The following is a 23,450-nucleotide window of genomic DNA, read 5'->3' as shown; positions in this document are numbered from 1 at the left end:
TCTATGTATGCAGGGTTGTTTGGTTCACCTTGGTGCCCTGAATGAGGTAAGGGATGGGCTGGATCCAGTAAATGGATATTCACCATTCAGATGGTCTTTTCTGCTTAGTGTGCATCTGCTAGTTTCTTTTTTTTTTTTTTTTTTCACTTCTCCAACAGATATTTATTTATGATAGACATAGAGAGAGAGAGAGGCAGAGACATAGGCAGAGGGAGAAGCAGGCTCCATGCACCGGGAGGCCGATGTGGGATTCGATCCTGGGTCTCCAGGATCGCGCCCTGGGCCAAAGGCAGGCGCCAAACCACTGCGCCACCCAGGGATCCCCATCTGCTAGTTTCTTAACATACAGCGTAAAGAGTAGAATTTAGTGACTCATCACTTACATATAACAACCAGTGGTCATCACAGGTGCCCTCCTTAATACCCATCACCCATTTAGCCCATTTCCTCCCACCTCCCCTCCAACAACCCTCAGTTTGTTCTCCATAGCTAAGAGTCTCTCATGATTTGTCTTCCCCTTTTTAAAAATATTTCTTTCCTTCACATTCATCTGTTTTGTTTCTTATATTTTACATATAAATGAAATCATATAGTATTTGTCCTTCTCTGACTGACTTAACTTGCTTAGCATAATATACTCTTGCTCCATCCATGTCCTTGCTTGTGCCAAGATTTCATCCTTTTTGATGACTGAGTAATATCAAACACACACTCACACACACACACACACCCCACATCTTCTTTATCTATTCATCGGTCAATGGACATTTGGGTTATTTCCGTAATTTAGCTATTGTTGATAATGCTATTATAAACAGCTGGGTGCATGTGCCCCTTTGATTCAGTATTTGTGTGTCCTTTGGATAAATACCTACTAGTGCAATTGCTGAGTTGTAGGATAAGTGTGATTTTTAACTTTTGGGGGAATCTCTAAACTGTTTTCCAGAATGACTGTACCAGTTTGCATTCCCACCAACAGTATAAGAGGGTTCCCCTTTTTCTGCATCCTTGCCACCATTGCTATTCTCTGTATTGTTAATTTGAGCTGTTTTGATAGTCGTGAGGTGGTATGTCATTATAGTTTTGATTTGTATTTCCCTCACAAAGGATGATGTATAGCATTTTATATCTGTTAGCCATCTTTATGACTTCTTTGAAAAATGCCTATTCATATTCTGCCCATTTCTTACCTGGATTATTTGGTTTTTGGGTGTTGAGTTTGATAAGTTATTTATAGATTTTGGATACTAACCTTTTATTAGATATTTCATTGGCAAATACCTTCACCCATTCCAAAGTTCATCTTTTATGTTTGTTGATTATTTTTGCTATAAAGAAGCTTCTTATCTTGATGAAGTCCCAATAGTTCATTTTTGCTTCTGTTTCTTTTGCTTCTAGTAGACATATTCAGTAACAAGCTGATGTGAAAGAGACTGCTGTCTGTGTTTTCCTCTAGGATTTTGATGGCTGCCTATCTCACAATTAGGTCTTTAATCCATTTTTAATTTAGTTTTTTGTATGGTGTAGGAAAGTGGTCCAGTTTCATTCTTTTACATGATGCTACCTGGTTTCCCCAAGACCATTTGTTGAACAGACTGTCTTTTCTCCATTGTATGATCTTTCTGCCTTAACCAAAGATTATTTGACCATATAGTTGTAGGTCCATTTCTGGGTTTTCTATTCTGTTCCATTGATCAATGTATCTGTTTTTGTGCCAAGTACTAAAGTATCTTGATGACTACAGCTTTGTAGTATGGCTTGAAGTCCAGAATTGTGATGCCTCCATCTTTGCTTTTTCAAATTGTTTTGTCTATTCAGGTTTTTATGTGGTTCCATACAAATTTTACAATTGCTTATTTTACCTCTGTGAAAAATGCTAGTGGTATTTTGACAGGGATTGCTTTGAATGTGTAGACTGCTTTACATAGTATAGACATTTTAACAATATTTGTTTTTCCAATTTGCTAACATGGAATATTTTTGCATTTCATTGAATTAGCTTCAATTTCTTTCAGAAGTGTTCAATTGTTTTCAGAACACAGATCTTTTACCTGTTTGGCTAGGTTTATTCTCAGGAATCTTATGGCTTTTGGAACAATTGTAAACGGGATCATTTTCTTGATTTCTGTTTCTGCTCCTTCATTATTGGTGTATAGAAATGCAGCAGATTTGTGTATATTGATTTTGTATCCTGTGATTTTACTGAAGTCATGTATCTGTACTGGCATTTTTTTAGGTGGAATCTTTTGGCTTTTTACATAATAAATGTCATCTACAAAGAGTGAAAGTTTGACTTCTTCCTTGCTGATTTGGATACCTTTTATTTCTGTTTTATTATTGCTGAGGCTAGGACTTTCAGCAGTATGTTGAACAAATGGTGAGAAGAGACATTCCTATCGTGTTCCTGACCTTAGGGGGAAAGCTTTCAGTTTTTTTTTGTCATTGGAATGATATTAGCTGTAAGTCCTTCATCTATAGTCTTTATGATAGTGAAGTTTATTCTGTCTATCCCTATTTTGTTGAGGGTTTTTATCAAGAATGTATTCTGTACTTTGTCAAATGCTTTTTCTGCAACTAATGAGAGGATCATATGGTTGTTATCCTTTCTTTAATTAATGTGGTGTATTACGTTGATTTATTTGTGAATCTTATGGAACCACCCTTGCATTCCAGGAATAAATCCCACTGGTGTGGTGAATGATTCTTTTAATGTACTTTTGGATTTGATTTCCCAGTATTTTGATAACCATGTTTGCATCCATGTTCATAAGGAATATTGGCTTTTATTCTCTTTTTTAGGGGGGTCTTTGTCTAGTTTTGGAATTAAGATAATTCTGGCCTCATAGAATGAGTTTGGAAGTTTTCCTTTCATTTCTATTTTTTCTAACAGTTTGGGAAGAATAAGTATTAACTCTTCTTTAAATGTCTGTTAGAATTCCCTGGAAAACATTTGGTCCAGGTGTCTTGTTCATTGAGTGCTTTTTGATTTCTGATTCAATTTCTTCATTGCTTATCAGTCTTTTTAAGTTTTCTATTTCTTCCTATTTCAGTTTTGTTAGTTTATATATATCTACAAATTTATCTATTTCTTCTAGACTGCCCAATTTTTGTCATACAAATTTTATACTATTCCTTTCTAATTTTTGTGTTTCTACAGTGGTGGTTGTGAACTCTCCTATAAATTGTGATTTTATTTATTTCATTTAGACAAGTCTGGCTAGTGGTTTAACCATTTTGTTAATTCTTTCAAGGACCAGTTCCTAGTTTCTTTGATATGTCATACTCGTTTTTTGTTCTTGTTGTTTGTTTCTATATTATTTATTTCTTCTCTATTCTTTATTATTTCCCTTCTTCTGCTGGCTTTAGGCTTTATTTTGTTCCTTTTCTAGCTCCTTTGGGTGTAAGGTTAGGTTGTGTATTTGAGATGTCTTTTGCTTCTTCATGTAGGCCTCTATTGCTTTCTTATTATGACCACTTTTACTGCATCTTAAAGGTTTTAGAACATCATATTTTTAATCCATTCTTTTACCCTACGTATTTTTTTTTTTAATTTTTTTTTTATTTATTTATGATAGTCACAGAGAGAGAGAGAGGCGCAGAGACACAGGCAGAGGGAGAAGCAGGCTCCATGCACCGGGAGCCCGATGTGGGATTCGATCCCGGGTCTCCAGGATCACGCCCTGGGCCAAAGGCAGGCGCCAAACCGCTGCGCCACCCAGGGATCCCTTACCCTACGTATTTTGTTTGGAGCATTTATTCCTTTGACATTCAGAATAATTATCGATAGATATGATTTTTTTCCCATTGTATTGTAAAGTCATTGTTACTGGAGATTTTCTCTGTTCCTTTCCAGTCTTTGTCATTTTTGGCCTATCTTTGTTATTAAAAGCATCATCTTTAATATTTCTTGCTGAGTTGTATTGGTGGTTACAAACTGTTTGTTTTGTTTTTTTTTTTTCCCCCGGGAAACTCTTTATCTCCCCTTCTATTCTGAATGTTAGCCTAGAATATTCTTAGATGCATACTTTTTGTACTTTGCATGTTGAATATATCATGCCACTTTCTTCTGGTTTGTCAAGTTTCTGTGGATAAGTCTGTTGTTAACCTTATTTGTCTTTCCTTCTAAGTTATAGATTTATATTTCCTTTCAGCTTTTACAATTTTTTTATCTATCTCTTTATTTTTCAAATTTGACTAGAATTTCTCTTGGTGTTTGCCTGCTTTTGTTGATTTTGATGGCTGTACTCTTGCCTCCTGGATTTGGATATCTGTTTTGTTCCCCAGATTAGTGAATTTTTCAACTAGTATTTCTTTAATTAAATTTTCTACCCCATTTTCTCTATCCTCTTCTTCTGGGACTCCTATAAAACAAATGTTATTATGGTTGATGGAATCTGCTAATTTCCCTAAGTCTACATTCACTATTGAAAATTTTTCTTGGTGGAGGCAGGGCAAGATGACAGAAGAGTAGGGTCCCGAAGTCACCAGTCCCCACCAATTTACCTAGATAACTTTCAAATCATCCTGAAAACCTACGAATTTGGAATGCTACAGTGAGAAGAGTTTGCACTTCTATCAAGGTAGGAAGACGAAAAAAAGAAATAAAAAAGCATCCAAGGGGGAGGGGCCCCCATGAGAAATCAGGCCAAGGCTGTGGAGCTGGTGCGCCCATGACAGGAAATCCCAGGACTGGAGAAGCAGGACCTTTACCAATCTTCCCAGAGGGAAAGGCGCTCCCAGGGAGCTCGAGCAGGATCCCAGGAGGAGCAGGGATGCCCTCAGGCTCCCAGGGGCACTAACAGAGGAACTGTGACCCAAGGGAGAGCGTGCCACACACTGCGGGCCAAGCTCCCTAAAGGGCTGGAGTGCACGCCCCTGGGGCGGGATCAGCTCGGGCAGCAGCTCAGGCAGCGGCTCCGCGTGGCTGGGAGCGCCATGCCAGCAGTGCAGGCCCCGGAGCAAAGGGCGCTGGGGGACACAGCCCAGGATCCAGGGCTCCCCCTGGGACAGGTGAAGGACTGGAGGGCCCAGGACACCGAGGACGCTCCTGCTGCTCGGCAGTCCTGAGCTGTGCAAATCAGTGACCCCTGCCCTTGGAGCATCCAGTCCCCTGCAGACTGGGAGCTGAGGTAGTGACTGCGGGACCTGACTCCAGAGCTGGAGAGCTGGATGCCGCCACTGTTGTTCCTCCTCCTGGTGTCGCCTTGTACCTGGGACTGAGGAAGGTCCTCACAGGATAAACACCTAACACTGAGCTGTGCACCTGGCAGGGGCCTGGGCAGCTCCCCCAGGTACACACACCTAAGAATCAGCACAGCAAGCCCCTCCCCCCAGAAGATCCTCTAGAAGGATAGGGGAAAAGCATATTATTGGCCAAAGAGCAGTGGGAAGTTCCAGGGGAAGTCAAGGGATTTACAGTATTCAGAGTCAGAGGCTACTCCACCTTGTTTTTTGTTTTTGTTGGTCCCGCCCCCCTTTTTTTCCTCTCTCTTTTTCTCCTTTTCCCAGTACAACTTGTTTTTGGCCACTTTGCACTGAGCAAAATAACTAGAAGGAGAAGCTCACCACAAAATAAAGAATCAAAAACAGTACACTCTCCCACAGAGTTACAAAATTTGGATTACAATTCAATATCCAAAAGCCAATTCAGAAGCACAATTATAATGCTACTGGTGGCTCTAGAAATAAGCATAAAAGATTCAAGAGACTTCATGAATGCAGAATTTAGATCTACTAAGGCTGAAATTAAAAATCAATTAAATGAGATGCAATCCAAACTGGAGGTCCTAACGACGAGGGTTAACGAGTGAAGAATGAGTGAGTGACACAGAAAACAAGTTGATGGCAAGGAAGGAAGCTGATGAAAAAAGAGAAAAACAATTAAAAGACGATGATGATAGGTTAAAGGAAATAAATGACAGCCTCAGAAGGAAAAATCTACATTTAATTGGGGTACCAGAGGACGCTGAAAGGGACAAAGGACCAGAAAGTGTATTTTAACAAATCAGAGCTGAGAACTTCCCTAACTTGGAAGGAAGGCAGGCAGGCATTCAGATCCAGGAGACAGAGAGATCCCCCCCTCCCCTAAAATCAATAAAAACCGCTCAACACTTCGACATTTAATAGTGAAACTTGCAAATTCCAAAGATAAAGAGAAGATCCTTAAAGCAGAAAGAGACAAGAGATCCCTAACCTTTATGGGGAGAAGTATTAGAGTAACAGCAGATCTCTCCACAGAAACCTGGCAGGCCAGAAAGGGCTGGCAAGACATATTCAGGGTCCTAAATGAGAAGAACATGCAGCCAGGAATACTTTATCCAGAAAGGTTCTCTTTCAGTATTGACTCTGAGCGTTAATGGGCTTAATGACCGCATCAAAAGGCACAGGGTTTCAGACTGGCTAAACATGCAAGACCCAGACAGATTTGCTGTCTAAAAGAGACTCATTTTAGACAGAAGGAAACCTACAGCCTGAAAATAAAAAGTCGGAGAAGCATTTACCATTCAAATGGTCCTTAAAAGAATTCAGGGGTAGCCATCCTTATATTAGATAAATTAAAGTTTATCCCAAAGACTGTAGTAAGAGATAAAGAGGGACACTCTATCATACTTAAAGGATCCATTCAACAAGAGGATCTAACAATCATGAATGTTTATTTACCAAATGTGGGAGCTACCAACTATATCAATCAATTAATAAACAAAGACAAGACATACTTAGATAATAATACACTTGGAGATTTGAATATTGCACTTTCTACAGTTGATAGATCTTCTAAACACAACATCTCCAAAGAAACAAGAGCATTAAATGAAGCACTGAACCAGATGGATTTCACAGATATTTACAGAACTTTACATCCAAAAGCAACTGAATACACATTCTTCTCAAGTGCACATGGAAACTTCTGCACAATAGACCACATACTGAGTCACAAACCAGATCTTAGCCAATCCGAAAAGATTGGGATCGTCCCCTGCATATTTTCAGACTATAATGCTTTGAAACTAGAACTAAACCACAAGAAGAATTTTGGAAGGATTTTGAACACTTAGAGGTTAAGGACCATCCTGCTAAAAGATGAAAGGGTCAAGCAGGAAATTAAAGAAGAATTAAAGGTTTCATGGAAACTAATGAGAATGAAGATACAACCATTCAAAATCTTTGGGATACAATAAAAGCAGTCCTGAGGGGGAAATACATCGCAATACAAGCATCCATCCAAAAACTGGCACGAACTCAAATGCAAAAGCTAACCTTGCACCTAAAGGAGCTGGAGAAGGAACAGCAAATGAAACCCTCACCCAGCAGAAGATGAGAGTTAATAAAAATTCGAGCAGAACTCAATGAAATAGAGACAGAAGAACAGTAGAACAGATCAACAAAACCAGGAGTTGGTTCTTTGAAAGAATTAATAAGATAGATAAACCATTAGCTAGCCTTATTAAAAAGAAGAGAGAAAGACTCAAATGAATAAATTCATGAATGAGAAAGAAGAGATCACCACCAATACCAAGGAAATACAAACGATCTTAAAAACTTATTACGAGCAGCTTTACACCAATAAATTAGGCAATCTAGAAGAAATGGATGCATTACCACGGAGGAAATTGAAGCAGTCATCCAAAACCTCCCAAGACACAAAAGTCCAGGGCCAGATGGCTTCCCCGGGGAATTCTATCAAACGTTTAAAGAAGAAACCATACCTATTCTACTAAAGCTGTTCGGAAAGACAGACAGAGATGGAATACTTCCAAACTCGTTCTATGAGGCCAGCATCACCTTAATTCCAAAACCAGACACAGACCCCACCAAAAAGGAAAATTATAGTCCATTATCCCTGATGAACATGGATGCAAAAATTCTCAACAAGATACTAGCCAATAGGACCCAACAATACATTAAGAAGATTACTCACCATGATCAAGTGGGATTTATCCCCGAGATACAAGGCTGGTTCAACAGTTGTAAAGAAATCAATGTGATTGATCATATCAACAAGAGAAAAAACAAGAACCATATGATCGTCTCAATAGATGCAGAGAAAGCATTCGATAAAATACAGCATCCATTCCGTATCAGAACTCTTCAGACTGTAGGGATAGAGGAAACATTCCTCAACATCTTAAACACCATCTATGAAAAGCCCACAGCAAATATAATTCTCAATGGGGAAACATTGGGAGCCTTTTCCCTAAGATCAGGAACAAGACAGGGATGTCTACTCTCACCACTGCTATTCAACATAGTAGTTGAAGTCCTCGCCTCAGCAATCAGGCAACACAAAGAAATAAAAGGCATTCAAATTGGCAAAGAGCAGTCAAACTCTCCTTCTTCACAGATGGCATGATACTGTACATAGAAAACCCAAAAGGCTCCACCCCAAAATTCCTAGAACTCACACAGCAATTTGGCAGTGTGGCAGGATATAAAATCAATGGCCAGAACTCAGTGGCATTTCTATACACTAACAATGAGACTGAAGAAAGAGCAATTAAGGAGTCAATCCCATTTACAATGGCACCCAAAAGCAGAAGATACCTGGGAATAAACTTAACCAAAGAGGTAAAATATCTATACCCTAAAAACTACAGAACACTTCTGAAAGAAATGGAGGAAGACACAAAGAGATGGAAAAATATTCCATGCTCATGGATTGGGAGAATTAATATTGTGAAAATGTCAATGTTACCCAGGGCAATTCACACGTTTAATACGATTCCTATCAAAATACCCTGGACTTTCTTCAGAGAGTTAGAACAAATCATCTTAAGATTTGTGTGGAATCAGAAAAGACCCTGAATAGCCAGGGGAATATTAAAAAAGAAAACCATAGCTGGGGGAATCACAATGCCAGATTTCAGGTTGTACTACAAAGCTGTGGTCATCAAGACAGTAGGGTACTGGGGCAAAAACAGACATATAGATCAATGGAACAGAGTAGAGAATGCAGAAGTGGACCCTCAACTTTATGGTCAACTAATATTCAACAAAGGAGGAAAGACTATCCACTGAAAAAAAAATACAGTCTCTTCAATAAATGGTGCTGGGAAAATTGGACATCCACATGCAGAAGAATGATACTAGACCACTCTCTTACACCATACACAAAGATAAACTCAAAATGGATGAAAGATCTGAAAGTCAGACAAGATTCCATCAAAATCCTAGAGGAGAACCCAGGCAACACCCTTTTTGAACTCGGCCACAGTAACTTCTTGCAAGATACATCCATGAAGGCAAGAGGAACAAAAGCAAAAATGAACTCTTGGGACTTCATCAAGATAAGAATCTTTTTGCACAGCAAAAGACACAGTCAACCAAACTAAAAAACAGCCTACAGAATGGGAGAAGATATTTGCAAATGACCTATCAGATAAAGGGCTAATATCCAAGATCTATAAAGAACTTATTAAACTCAACAGCAAAGAAACAAACAGTCCCATCATGAAACGGGCAAAAGACATGAAGAGAAATCTCACAGAGGAAGACCTAGACATGGCCAACAAGCACATGAGAAAATGCTCTGCATCACTTGCCATCAGGGAAATACAAATCAAAACCACAATGAGATACCACCTCACACCAGTGAGAATGGGGAACATTAACAAGGCAGGAAACCACAAATGTTGGAGAGGATGTGGAGAAAGGGAAACCCTCCTGCTGTGTTTTTGGGAATGTGAACTGGTGAAGCCCCTCTGGGTAACTGTGTGGAGGTTCCTCAAAGAGTTAAAAATAGATCTGCCCTATGACCCAGCAATTGCACTGCTGGGGATTTTTCCCAAAGATACAGATGCAATGAAATCCTGGGACACCTGCACCCCAATGTTTATAGCAGCAATGTCCACAATAGCCAAACTGTGGAAGGAGCCTCGGTGTCCATCGAAAAATGAATGGATAAAGAAGATGTGGTTTATGTATACAATGGAATATTACTCAGCCATTAGAAATGATAAATATCCACCATTTGCTTTGCCGTGGATGGAACTGGAGGGTATTATTCTGAGTGAAATAGGTCAATCGGAGAAGGACAAACATTATATAGTGTCATTCATTTGAGGAACATAAAAAATAGTGAAAGGGAATAAAGGGGAAAGGAGAAAAATGCGTGGGAAATATCAGAAAGGGATACAGAACATGAGAGACTCATAATTCTGGGAAATGAACTAGTGAGGGTCGAAGGGGAGGTGGTTGGGTATGGGTGACTGGGTGATGGGCACTGGGGGGGGATACTTGATGGGATGAGCACTGGGCGTTATGCTATATGTTGGCAAATTGAACTCCAATAAAAAATTGAAAAAAATTTTCTTTCCTTCTTAACACTATTATTTTCCCTAGTTTTATCTTATATATTATTTATTTGTTCCCATAGTTCTTTTGTTTTTCTGTGTCATTACGTCCAATCAGTTTCACATTCGGTTATAGTAGTTTTTATTGTGGCCTGACTAGTGTTTTAGTCTGAGGGACCACCTGGTATCCTTTGTGTTTTTCTCAAGCCGAGATAGACTCCTTATGTTAGTCTCTTAAGTTCCTTATCAGGAATATTACTTATATCTGTTTATAGTAGATCTCGGACCATGACCTTTTCTTGGTCTTTCGTTTTGGATAAATTTTCCTTTTTGGTATTTTATCTATGTCTGTGTCTTCTTCTGTATGTTAGGAAAGCGTGTTATATTTCCTGTTCCTTAGAGTAATAGATTTATTAAGAAGAGGTTGTATAATTTTCGGGGCCTAGTACTTTAGGAGTTCTGGTCTGCTTGTCAAGAGTCCTCATTCTCTTTCCAGTAGAGCTGAAGCTTTGTAGCACTCTATGGTCAGTAGAATTAGTGCATGTTGGGGTTTGTTCTGCTCCTCTGGAGGTGAGCCTCACTGCACTGATTCTCAGGCATACTTGCCCTAGTGAAGAAGCACTTGCAGAGCACAGTAGAATATGGCTTGATGTAGGTGCCTCTGGCCTCCACTGTGAGCACTATGCTGCTCTCTGAAGTCAGTCCTTGCTGATAAGGGAGTAGAGAAAAATGGTACCTGTCCTCTTTCTTGTCCCTGACATAGACAGTTTGTACTTGCTAGTGTCTGGGATTCCCTCACAAAGGAGCGAAATGTCTCCTTTTATGTGTTCCAAACTTCTCTCAGATCCTTGCATTCACCCTATATATGTCCAGGCCACCTACCTGCCCAGCAGTGCAGTGCACCTGTGGTTTATCTCAGGCACATCAACTACATTGCAAAACTCCTCTAACTTTGGGTTTCCAGTGAGTGTGGAGCCATTCTGATCCTCTGAGGGAGTGTTGTGCCATACTAGTCCTGGTACCACTTTGTCCCATATATGCAGTTGCACCAACATGGAGTTTACAGTAAAGTGCAGCAAAAAGCCAACATCCAGGTAAGCTGCTCTAACCAGCTGAGACCCCTCCCTTTATGCTAAGGAATTGGGCAGCACAGTGCCACCCACTGGTCCTTTTGTTCCCACATATCCACTGCCTCTTCTAGCAGATGCACTCCAAGCAGGGAGAACTTTCTCTTCAAGTGCATTCCAGAGGATATTCAGATTGTTCGATCTGCCGCCTCTACTGGTGTACCACTACATCCCCCGGGCTCCATATTGGCCATGGTGCAGACTTCTAAAACTTAAGTCTTGTATCTCTGCTAGTTGTATAAACTCCTGATAAGATGCCTGTCTCATATTTCCAGTGAATGGTTTTGGGCAAGTGTTTTTGTTGTGCAATCCCCTGTATACTGCAATTCTTTGTCTCTTTCATTCTCTCGCTCTCTTTCCTCCCCGCCCCCCCACCAGCATCTGCAATTTTCTTCGTCCCTAAATCACATCTCTCCATCTCCTACCTTCCATGACCTGGCTCATCTCTCCTCTAGTTGTGGAGTTTGGTCTCTCAGTCCTCATAATAATTTCTTGACTTCAGAATGATTTTATATTTATGTAGTATTTGAAGGATGAGGCAAGCATTGGTTCCCCCTAATCCTCTGCCATCCTAACTTCTCCCCAAAACACATTATAATTTAACCTTTCATTTTCTTTCTTTTAGTATATTATGCAAGTGTTTTGGTTAACTATCTGAAGGAGCATTCCATTAGGCTCAATGTATCGTTTTGTCAGATTTTGTGGAATACCACTTTTTGGATCCTAGGCAATTAAAATTGTAATAGAAATATAATTTGTATTAATGTAGAATCATTTGATCATTCTAAAAGTACAACCTCTTTTCAAGTTTAAATGAGGTTACAGATTTGAACTGCTTTATATTGAAGTTTTAAGTTTCATTTTTCCAATTCAGTAAAGTTAAATGTATGGGATGAAACATTAAAGAAAATAATTCTGAAACCTATTTTTCAATAACATAACAATGTAAATGTCCATTATATGTGATGAGAAACTTTTCCTTCCACCCTTTTAAAATTTTGTTTTGGGGGGGGGCACCTGGGCAAATTCTGTGTCCCAATTTGTTAAGTTTCCCACTCGTGGTTTCAGCTCAGGTTATGATCGTATGTGTGGTGAGATGGAGTCCGAAGTCTGGCTCCATATGCAGTGGGAAGTATGCTTAAAGATTCTTTCCCTCTGCCCCTCCCCACACTCACTCTGTCTGTCTGTCTCTCTCTTTTCTTGCTCACTAAAATAAATAAATCTTTGGGCAGCCCCGTTGGCTCAGTGGTTTAGTGCTGCCTTCAGCCAAGGGGGTGATCCTGGATACCTGAGATCGAGTCCTAATTCGGGCTCCCTGCATGGAGCCTGTTTCTCCCTCTACCTGTGTCTCTGCCTCTCTCTGTGTCTCTCATGAATAAATAAATAAATTCTTAAAAAAAGAAAAAATGAATAAATCTTTAAAAATAAAATTTTATTCCTTTCTGTGTGCGTGTGTGTGTGTGTGTAAATGTTTTTTTAACTTGAGTTGTGGCCATATTTCTTCCTTTTTAAAATTAATTTATTTTTTATTGGAGTTCTTTTTTTAAAAATTTTTTATTTATTTACTTTTTATTGGAGTTCAATTTGCAAACATATAGCATAACACCCAGCGCTCATCCCATCAAGTGCCAACCTCAGTGCCCATCACCCATTCATCCAGCACCCCACCCACCTCCCTTTCTACCAACGCTTGTTCGTTTACCAGAGTTATGAGTCTCTCATTTTCTGTCTCCCTTTCTGATATTTCCCACTAATTTGTTCTCCTTTCCCCTTTATTCCCTCTCACTATTTTTTATATTCCCCAAATTAATGAGACCATATAATGTTTCTCCTTCTCCAATTCCCTTATTTCACTCAGCATAATACCCTCCACTTCCATCCACGCTGAGACAAATGGTGGGTATTTGTCGTTTCTAATGGCTGAGTAATATTCCATTGTATACATAAACCACATCTTCTTTATCCATTCATCTTTCGTTGGACACCGAGGCTCCTTCCACAGTGTGGCTATTGTGGACATTGCTGCTATAAACATCGGGGTGCAGGTGTCCTGGTGTTTCACTGCATCTGTATCTTTGGGGTAAATCCCCAGCAATGCAATTGCTGGGTCGTAGGGCAGATTTATTTTTAACTCTTTGAGGAACCTCCACACAGTTTGATGCCTTTTTTCTTTTTTGTTGTCTGATTGCTGAGGCTAGGACTTCTAGTACTACGTTGAATAGCAGTGATGAGAGTGGACATCCCTGTCTTGTTCCTGATCTTAGGGGAAAGGCTCCCAGTGTTTCTCCATTGAGAATTATATTTGCTGTGGGCTTTCCGTAGATGGCTTTTAAAATGCTGAGGAATGTTCCCTCTATCCCTACACTCTGAAGTGTTTTGATCAGGAATGGATGCTGTATTTTGTCCAATGGTTTCTTTCTATCTATTGAGAGGATCATATGGTTCTTGTTTTTTCTCTTGCTGATATGATGAATCACATTGATTGCTCTAGGACTGTTGAATCAGCCTTGCATCACGGGGATAAATCCCACTTGATCATGGTGAATAATATTCTTAATGTATTGTTTAATCCTATTGGCTAGTATCTTGTTGAGAATTTTTGCATCCATGTTCATCAGGGATATTGGTCTATAATTCACCTTTTTGGTGGGGTCTTTGTATGGTTTTGGAATTAAGGTGATACTGACCTCATAGAACGGGTTTGGAATTATTCCATCTCTTTCCGTCTTTCTGAAGAGCTTCAGTAGAATAGGTATGGTTTCTTCTTTAAACGTTTGATAGAATTCCCCTGGGAAGCCATCTGGCCCTGGACTTTTGTGTCTTTGGAGGTTTTCGATGACTGCTTCATTTTCCTCCCTGGTTATCAGCCTGTTCAGGTTTTCTATTTCTTCCTGATCCAGTTTTGGTAGTTTGTGGTTTTCCAGAAATGAGTTGATTTTTTTCTAGATTGCCTAATTTATTGGTGTAAAGCTACTCATAATGTTTTTAAAATCGTTTGTATTTCCTTGGTATTGGTGGTGATCTCTACTTTCTTATTCATGATTTTATTAATTCGAGTCTTTTCTCTCTTCTTTATAATAAGGCTGGCTAATGGTTTATCTATCTTATTCATTCTTTCAAAGAACCAACCCCTGGTTTTGTTGATCTGTTCCACAGTGCTTCTGGTCTCTATTTCATTGAGTTCTGCTCGAATCTTTATTAACTCTCATTTTTTTGCTGGGTGTAGGTTCTACGTGCTGGTTTTTCTCCAGTCCTTTAGGTGCAAGGTTAGCTTTTGTATTTGAGTTCTTTCCAGTTCTTTGATGGATGCTTGTATTGCGATGTATTTCCCCCTCAGGACTGCTTTTGCTGTATCCCAAAGATTTTGAATGGTTGTATCTTCATTCTCATTAGTTTCCATGAATCATTTTTAATACTTCTCTAATTTCCTGGTTGATCCTTTCATCTTTAGCAGGATGGTCCTTAACCTCTACGTGTTTGAAATATTTCCAAGCTTCTTGTGATTTAGTTCTAATTTCAATGCATTATGGTCTGAATATATGCAATGGACGACCCCAATCGTTTGTTATCAGTTTAGACCTGATTTTTGACCCAGTATGTGGTCTCTTCTGGAGAAAGTTCCATGTGCACTTCAGAAGAATGTGTATTCAGTTGCGTTTCGATGTAAAGTTCTGCAAATATTTGTGAAATATATCTGATCCAGTGTATTGTTTAAAGCTCTTGTTTCTTTGGAGATGTTGTGCTTATAAAACCTGTCGATTGTAGAAAGCACCATATTTAATTCTACAAGTATAAGTGTATTATTTTCTGTGTATGGCTTAACTTTGGTTATTAGTTGATTGATATACTCGGTAGCTCCCACATTCGTGTCATAAATATTGATGATTGTTAAGTCCTCTTGTTGGATAGATCCTTTAAGTATGATATAGTGTCCCTCTTCATCTCTCACTCCATTCTTAGGGATAATCTTTAGTTTATCTGATATAAGATGGCTCCCTCTGCTTTCTTTTGAGGACCATTTGAATGGTACATGGTTCTCCAACCTTTTATTTTCAGGCTGTAGGTGTCCTTAGGTCTAAAATGAGTCTCTTGTAGACAGCAAACAGATGGGTCTTCTTTTTTTATTCAGTCTGAAACCCTAGTACGCCTTTTGATGGGGTCATTAAGTCCATTCACTTTCAGAGTTACTATTGAAAGATATGAAGGTAGTGTCATCATGATACCTATTCAGTCCCTGTTTTTGTGGATTTTTCCCTTGCACTTTCTCTATTACAGAATCTCCCTTAATATTTCTTGCAGAGGTGGTTTGGTGGCCATGTTTTCTTTCAGTTTCTGCCTATCTTGGAAGCTCTTTATCTCTCCTTCTCTTCTGAATGAGAGCCTTGCTGGATAAAGTATTTTTGGCTGCATGTTCTTCTCATTTAGGACCCTGAATATATCCTACAAGCCCTTTCTGGCCTGCCAGGTCTCTGTGGAGAGGTCTGCGGTTAACCTAATAGTTCTTCCCATAAAAGTTAGAGATTTCTTGTCTATTGCTGCTTTAAAGATCTTCTCTTTATCTTTGTAATTTGCAAGTTTTAGTATTAAATGTCGGGGTGATGAGCGTTTTTTATTTAGGGGGGCAATCTCTCTATTTTCTGAATCTGAATGCTGGTTTCCCTTCCCAGATTAGGAAAGTTTTCAGCTATGATTTGTTCAAATACATATTCTGGACCTCTGTCCCTTTTGTCGCCCTGGGTAACCCCAATTAAATGTAGATTTTTCCTTCTGAGGCTTTTATTTCCCTTACCCTATGCTCATGATCTTTTTATTGTTTGTCTGTTTTTTCCTCAGTTTCCCTCCTTCCCATCAACTTGCCTTCCATGTCACTCACTTGTTCTTCTACCTCTTTAACCTCGTCATTAGGACCTCCAGTTTGGATTACATCTCATTTAATTGATTTTTAATTTCTGCCTGATTAGATCTAAATTCTGCAATCATGAAGTCTCTTGAGTACTTTATGCTTTTTTCTAGAACCACCAGTAGCTTTATAATTGTGCTTCTGACTTGGCTTTCTGACACTGAATTGTAATTCAAATTTTGTAACTCTGTGCGAGAGAGGGGTGTTTCTCATTCTTTCTTTTGAGGTGAGTTTTTCCTTCTAGTCATTTTGCTTAGTGTAGGGTGGTCAGAAACAAGTTGTGTTGGGACAAGGAGAAACAGAGAAGAGACAAAGGAAAAGAAAAATGAAAAAAAAGAAAAGAAGGAGAAAAAAGAGAAGAAAAGAAAAAAAGGGGGGGAAGCAAACAAAAGAAAAAACAATGGGGAGTATCCTCTGATTGTATATACTGTAACTTTCTCGACTTCCCCTGGAACTTTCCAGTGCTGCTTGTTCAATAATTTGTTTTCCCCTGTCCCTCTAGCTGGTGTTCTCGGGGAGGGGTATTCTGTGCTGATTCTCATGTGTGTGCACCTGGGGGGAGCTGCTCAGCCCCCTGCCTGTGCACTGCTCAGTGGAAGTTGTTTATCCTGTTTCTCCTGTGAGGCCACTGTGAGGCTCAGTGGGAGTTGTTTATCCTGTGAGGCCCCAGGGGGAACAACAGCAGTGGTGGTGGCCAGTTCTCCAGCCTTGGAGTCAGCTCCCGCAGTACCTACCGGACCTCTCAGTCTGCAGGGGTTCGGATGCTACGGGGGCGGGGCCGCTGATCTGCACAGCTCAGCTGCCCAACAGCAGTAGCGTCCTCACTGTCCTGTGTCCTTCTGGCCTCTGCCTGTCCTGGGGAGAGCACCGGATCCTTTGCTGTGTCCCCCGGCCCCCTGCGCTCCAGGGCCTGTGCTGCTTGAATCACAGTCCTGGGCGGTGCAGTCCCCTCCCCGTAGAGCTGCTGCCCCAGCCTCCACCAAGCTGCTCCTGGGACCCACCGGACGCCCGCTGCAGCCCTTTTGGGAACTTGCTCTGGGGTGTGGTGCATTCTCCCCAGTGGCGCAGGTCCTCTGTTAGTGTCCCGGGAGCCTGAGGGCATCCCCTCCCCTCTGAGATCCTGCCTCAACTCATTGCAAGCACCTTTTTGTATGGGATATTGGTGAAGCTCCTGCTTTTCCCAGACGGGCTTTCCTGTCTTAGGGGCATTCGCGGCGTTGCCTTAGCTCACTCCTCATGGGGGCCCTTCCCCTTGGATGCCTTTTTTTTCTTTAATTTTTTTTTCCATCTTCCTACCTTGATAGAAGCACGAACTCTTCTCACTGTAGCATTCCAGCTATTGTCTCTAAATCTTAAGCCGAATCTGTAGGTTTTCAGGATGATTTGAAAATTGTCTAAGTAATTTGGTGGGTACAGGTGACTTGGGGACCCTACTTCTCCACCATCTTGCCCCCTCCGACCATATTTCTTCCTACACCATAATCCTGACCCTAGTGTTATGACAATAATCTGGAGCTTTTGATTTCCTGAATGACCTGGGAAGTCAAAGAAGCAAATGACATTCCACTTATTTAATACATGAATTTGTTTAAAACTTTCTCATAGCTATGTTATTAAATGTATATTTATGATGGTAATCATTGCAGTTTGATGAAGAATTCACAGCTCGACAGGAAGCTCAAGCTGAGCTTCAAAAAAGAGAAGAAAAAATTAAAGAGCTTGAATCAGAAATCCAGCAACTTCGAACCCAGGTAATGATAGAAGATATAGACTTTATGTCATGTAACAGTGAGTTTCCTGGTAGAAAATTGTCTTGTTAGATGGACGGAAAAATTTCCCCAGAAGCAGACTTTTTGGGAGTTTTGCATTTTAGATGAAATAACTCTACAGATTTGATTTTCTAGGACAATAAATAATTTTACTGTTTTTGGATAAAAATAAGGCATTAGTTACCTAAACTTCCTTGAATATTTTAATGTAATATATTACACAAAGAAGACTGTTCAGGAAATGAAGGTTTCATGATGATTTGAAATATTGAATGGATAATTTCAAAACCTAGAAACTTTGTATTTCCAGCTGCATCACCTATGATGGAAAGCACTCATATACTCTCAAGGTCCTAGTTATGGTGTCTAAACTTTACAACCAATTTAATCCTCTCAGTACTTTTTAATTTATTTTTATTTCTTTAAAATACCCTCAGCAGTTTTTATGTTTTAAGTGGTTATTAATAAATGGAAGATTACTATTGTTGGTGAGAAAAAATGTCCTTTCTCTATGTATGCATTTCCTTTTTAATTTTTACTGCACATTGTAACATATAAAGCCCATTAGTGGAAACAATGATTGAGAGAAAAATGGAAGATAAAAATTTTCATTAAACCACAAAATTAAACCACATAAATTTTGAAGGTCTAATTGGGTTTATTAAATGATTTATGAATTTGCATCATTCCACTTAGTCAGCATTCGGGAACTATACGGAATTGTACAAAATGAAAGATTTTTATGGAAAGGAGGTGGGGCAACAATATTATTAGGAAAGGAAAGGATCAACTAGCACAGTTATCATGGTTGCCATCCTGAAGATATCTTCTGCTACAGGGAAGAAAAAAGCCTTATCCATGTGCTCCTCCCACCTGACAGCCATCATCATTTTCTATGCAGTCCTTTCATACATGTACTTACAGCCTCAGGCTAATAATTCCCAAGAGGATATGAAAGTGTCTTCTGTATTTTACGGCATTGTGATTTCTCTTTTGAACCCTCTGATCTATAGTTTGAGAAAAAAGGAGGTAAAAGAAGCTCTAAAAACGATGAGGAAGAAGTTCGTCTAGGTTGGACCCAAGTTTTTAAAATTCAGCACATTCAAGCATCAAGTAGGGATGTTTGACCAACGTGTAATGTTTCTGAAGCTGGGAACATGTTCACGTCTTAAGCCAATGCTATCTCTTTTTTAATGGATGAGTTCTTAAAATGCAAGAAATATAGTAACATCTCATGGGCCTAATTTTGCCCTGAATATAGTTTGAAATATATGTCTCATACTGTCTTTACTTTATTGAGATTATTTAAATATTAGAAATCATGTACAGACTTCACAAAGTATTAGTTGCTTCTAAAATGTTTCAGACATGTTCTTAAAGAATAGAAAACCTCAATTTTGTATATAATCAATGTTAAAATTGAAGTTCATTATTATCTCTTCACTTATACGATATCCCTAAATTGTCTACAAAGAAACTCTTCATATGTTCTGTTCCAATTATTGCACAAGCCTGAATGTAAAATAATGTACTGACTTGAGAAAAAAAAAAAAAAAAAAAAAAAGGAAAGGATCTTTTCAGACCCTGCCACTTTCCTTCGGGGGAAAAGCAGGAGGTCTTATGAAGTTTACCTTATTTTCCTTTAGGGATGGAGAGAACTTTTGTGGCAGACTTTTTGGCTGCTGATATAAGTTCCCAACTCACCTATCAAGATAGCATTTCTTGGGGATGTTAAAATAATTAGATTATATATTAAGCTATGGTTTGGGGACTCAGTCTAACTGATGCCTTTGGGGGGCCTCTGGTTTTCTTTCTAACACCTCTTGACATAGCGGATGCTCAGTAGATGTTTATTGATTGTGTAGATATGTATCTGAAAAATGATTTAAAAGGTCACTGATTAAAAAAAAGTCATGGATGAACTCAAAATTATTCAGTGCAGGGCCTTCTCCTGCCCTTTCACTTATCTATAATATTTGATAATTTCTTTCATTAAATCTTTCACTTTTTTGGTATCATCTGACTTCTCTTTTCACATCTCTGAGAACTCAGTTTCTTTTTGTTTTTGCCCCCCACCCAAGATTGTGACATTCCTCAATTTCACCCTGGCACAAGGCATTTCTATTTAGTGAGCAGTTGTTTATGTATTATTAAATTAACTGATGTGTAAAAATGCAGAGTCACACAGTCCTTTCTAGTGTACCTCAAATTGTGCCAAATACTAAATCATTCATTAGCTATTTTCAATTCTCAATACTCTATTGTAGCCTAATTTAATTGTTGCATTCTTAATTGTTCATGAAAGGGAAGAGAAAGGCCGATATGATTTGATTTTTAAAGACTGGTGGCATTTATTTGAGATTCTTTATTAAATTTGTGAAGCATGTGTTTAACTTGAGGAAAATCCTCTGTTAAAAGTGATAACATTTTTATGGCTCCACAAGTCTCATATCATAGATATGATCCAATAGAGTAAAAAAATAAATTTGATGCTAACAAATATAATTGGATAAAAATTAATTTTTACTAAAAAAACTGGATATATATTTTTATTTTTCAAAGTATTCAACAAATCCATTTATATATAAAACTTATAGGGTAAATTACTAATTTCTTAAAACTTTTCAGAAAAAAATTTATTTTCTCCATAATTTCTTTGATCTCAATCAAAATTGTAAAAATTTCACTGTTTTCTAAGATTTTGTTGCATTAAAAGTAAAATGAAAATAATTTTGTATATTTTAATTCTTACTAATTCATGAGAGGATTGCATTACAGGGGAGAATTGTCATTTGTTGAGTGTATAGATAGTTTATTTGCATGTATGTGTGTACACACATAAACGTCATATATATGAATAAAATATTTAGACTGCATATTAAATATTATGAAAACATTTCTATGATTTTATTATTATTAATTTTAATATTCTTACAAATAGGGCAGTTTTTAAAATTGTTCTTAAAATATGCTTCAACTTATTTGTTTTGTTAAAGTATTTTAAAGTTTAGTTGGTACAATTAAGTACTCCATCTTGGAAATTCATATTAATAAAGTTAAGAAGACTTTCTTTTGAAATAAAAATAACACTATGCCAAGAATTTTTATTAATTTTAAACTTTTCATTCAATTCATCTAATGTCATATCTTCGTTACAAATACATCTGTTCATTGGTAAGCTTATCTTGGGAATGTTTATAATAACCAACTTTACTTTCATATTCATTTATTTTAGAAGTGAACCATTGCGATCAACAATGGTTTAAATAAACAGGTACAGATTAATTTTAAAAGGTAGACAATTTGGAATGAGGTACTGTCCTTCATTTGTTATCCATTATCATTAGAGAATGAGGTTGAAGCTACTTTCTGGTGGTAAAAGTAAGTTATACTATCCTCATAATCCAATCTGTGTGAATTAAATCTTTTCATGGCAGGTGATTCCATGAGGAAATAGTCTGGTATAGTGGAAAGAGGACTACATTAGGTATAAGAACAACCACATTTAAATCTTAAGAACATTTCAGACTATGACCTTTGATTAATAATTTAACCTTGTTGTAGTTACTATTTTCTCATCTATTAGCAGTGAGATAAAATTGAGTTAAAAATACCCTACCTATATTACAGGCTTGTAAAGACAATGAAGAGAAATAATAGATATAAAAACATTGACAAACATATTACTATGCAAATGGATGTTACTTGGTATTAATTATTGATATTCGAAAACTGCTAAGTTACTGGTACCATGAGATAGACTCTGTGTAAAGCTAATTGGCTGTAAGGGAATCAGATCTTTGATTGTATTAATTATCGCATATTCAAAACAACTAGTCTAATAGGCTAAAGCCATTCCAGTACTTTGCATATATTTATAATGAAAGGTAACTTTTTCATTATTTTTCAGAAGTGTTTCACAAAATCTTGAGGATGCCAACTTTTATTGTGTGTTAGTAGAAGTAGTCATTATCCAGAGTTTATAATGCTTATCAAAAATCTATGGGACACTGGGTGTTATGCTATATGTGGCAAATTGAACTCCAATAAAAAAAATTTAAAAAAATCTATGGGAATCTTTTTCATTTGCTTTTAAGCCCTATGATATTACTAAACTAAATAAAGTGTATATAATATTAAACAAACCACAAATGTCTACTGATAAGTTTTCTTTGTTGTTATATTTTACTGTAAGCATTTAAACCTTGTATTACATTATGTTTCAGGGACATGGATTCTTAGGTTCATCAGGAATTCCAGGCCCTCCTCCACCACCTCCATTGCCAGGTGGTGGGACATCCCCACCCCCACCACCTCCACCAGCACCACCTTTACCTGGCGGACCTCTCCCTCCTCCTCCACCTCCTTTACCTGGAATAATTGGTATACCACCACCACCACCACCACCTTTGTTTGGGGGACCTCCTCCACCACTTCCCCCTGGAGGAGGAATTCCTCCTTTTCCAGGAGAACCACTTGATCTGCCTTATGGGATGAAGCAGAAAAAAATATATAAACCTGAGGTGCCCATGAAGAGAATCAATTGGTTAAAGGTGATTATGACTATGACTAGACTAGATTATTTGACCAGCTATTTTTATGACTAGATTATTTTTGGCTTTGTCCAGCCATAGTTGATATAATTAATATATGATTAACTATTGCTGCATATAAGTATTGTATAATGCTTGAGTCTGTGACTGCTGATGCTTGCTTTCCTTTGTGAGTTTACCATCTTATGTTTATCTTTCAGTCTAGTACCCTGAGAATTGGAAACTCCACAGATAATTTGAAATTAATGTAGAAGTCAAAAGGAAAGCTGAAGTGAAAATTGTGCTAGAAAATAATATATAAAATATATATCACCAAATGAAACATTTTAATTCTGGTACTGCTGTTAAGTACTACAACATTCTTAAATATAATCTTTATTATTATTAAGCCTTTCTCTATTAGTTATTTTTGTTCTTAGGGAATGGTTTTTTTGTTTTTGTTTTTTATTTATCAGAGAGAGAGAGAGAGAGCACACAAGCAAAGGAAGGTTCAGAGGGAGAGGGAGAAGCAGACTCCCACTGAGCATGACCTGAGAGAAAGTCAGATACTTAACCAACTGAGCAACCTAGGTGCCCCTTTTTTGTTTTAGCTTTAAATATTTAGATTGTATGGAATAGGTGACAGCATTCAGTAGTGACATAACCTAATTACTTTCTTATGTAATGTATGAAATGTTCTTGTTTCTTTTGAATATTATTTCCTTTTTTTTTGGAGAGGGAGAGAAAGGGTGAGAGAAAGAGTACAAGGTGGGAGAGAGGCAGAGGGAAAAGAAGGAAAGAGAGAGAATCTTAATCAGGTTCCATGCCTGAGC

General features: G+C 38.2%; 1 protein-coding gene across 6 annotated transcripts in view; it reads left to right on the top strand.

The window, feature by feature from the left end:
• DIAPH2 (diaphanous related formin 2) overlaps positions 1–23,450 on the top strand; it is a 1,055,757-nt gene that overhangs the window by 324,656 nt on the left and 707,651 nt on the right. For all 6 annotated transcript variants that reach the window (XM_077888176.1, XM_077888175.1, XM_077888173.1 and 3 more), the window contains 2 exons: positions 17,963–18,067; positions 22,312–22,638. In XM_077888176.1, the coding sequence (XP_077744302.1) occupies positions 17,963–18,067; positions 22,312–22,638 (432 nt within the window). The remainder of the gene's footprint in view (positions 1–17,962; positions 18,068–22,311; positions 22,639–23,450) is intronic.

This window comes from Canis aureus, chromosome X (assembly GCF_053574225.1).
Source record: "Canis aureus isolate CA01 chromosome X, VMU_Caureus_v.1.0, whole genome shotgun sequence".
NCBI classification, from domain to species: domain Eukaryota; kingdom Metazoa; phylum Chordata; class Mammalia; order Carnivora; family Canidae; genus Canis; species Canis aureus.
This window is presented reverse-complemented; position numbering and strand designations above follow the sequence as displayed.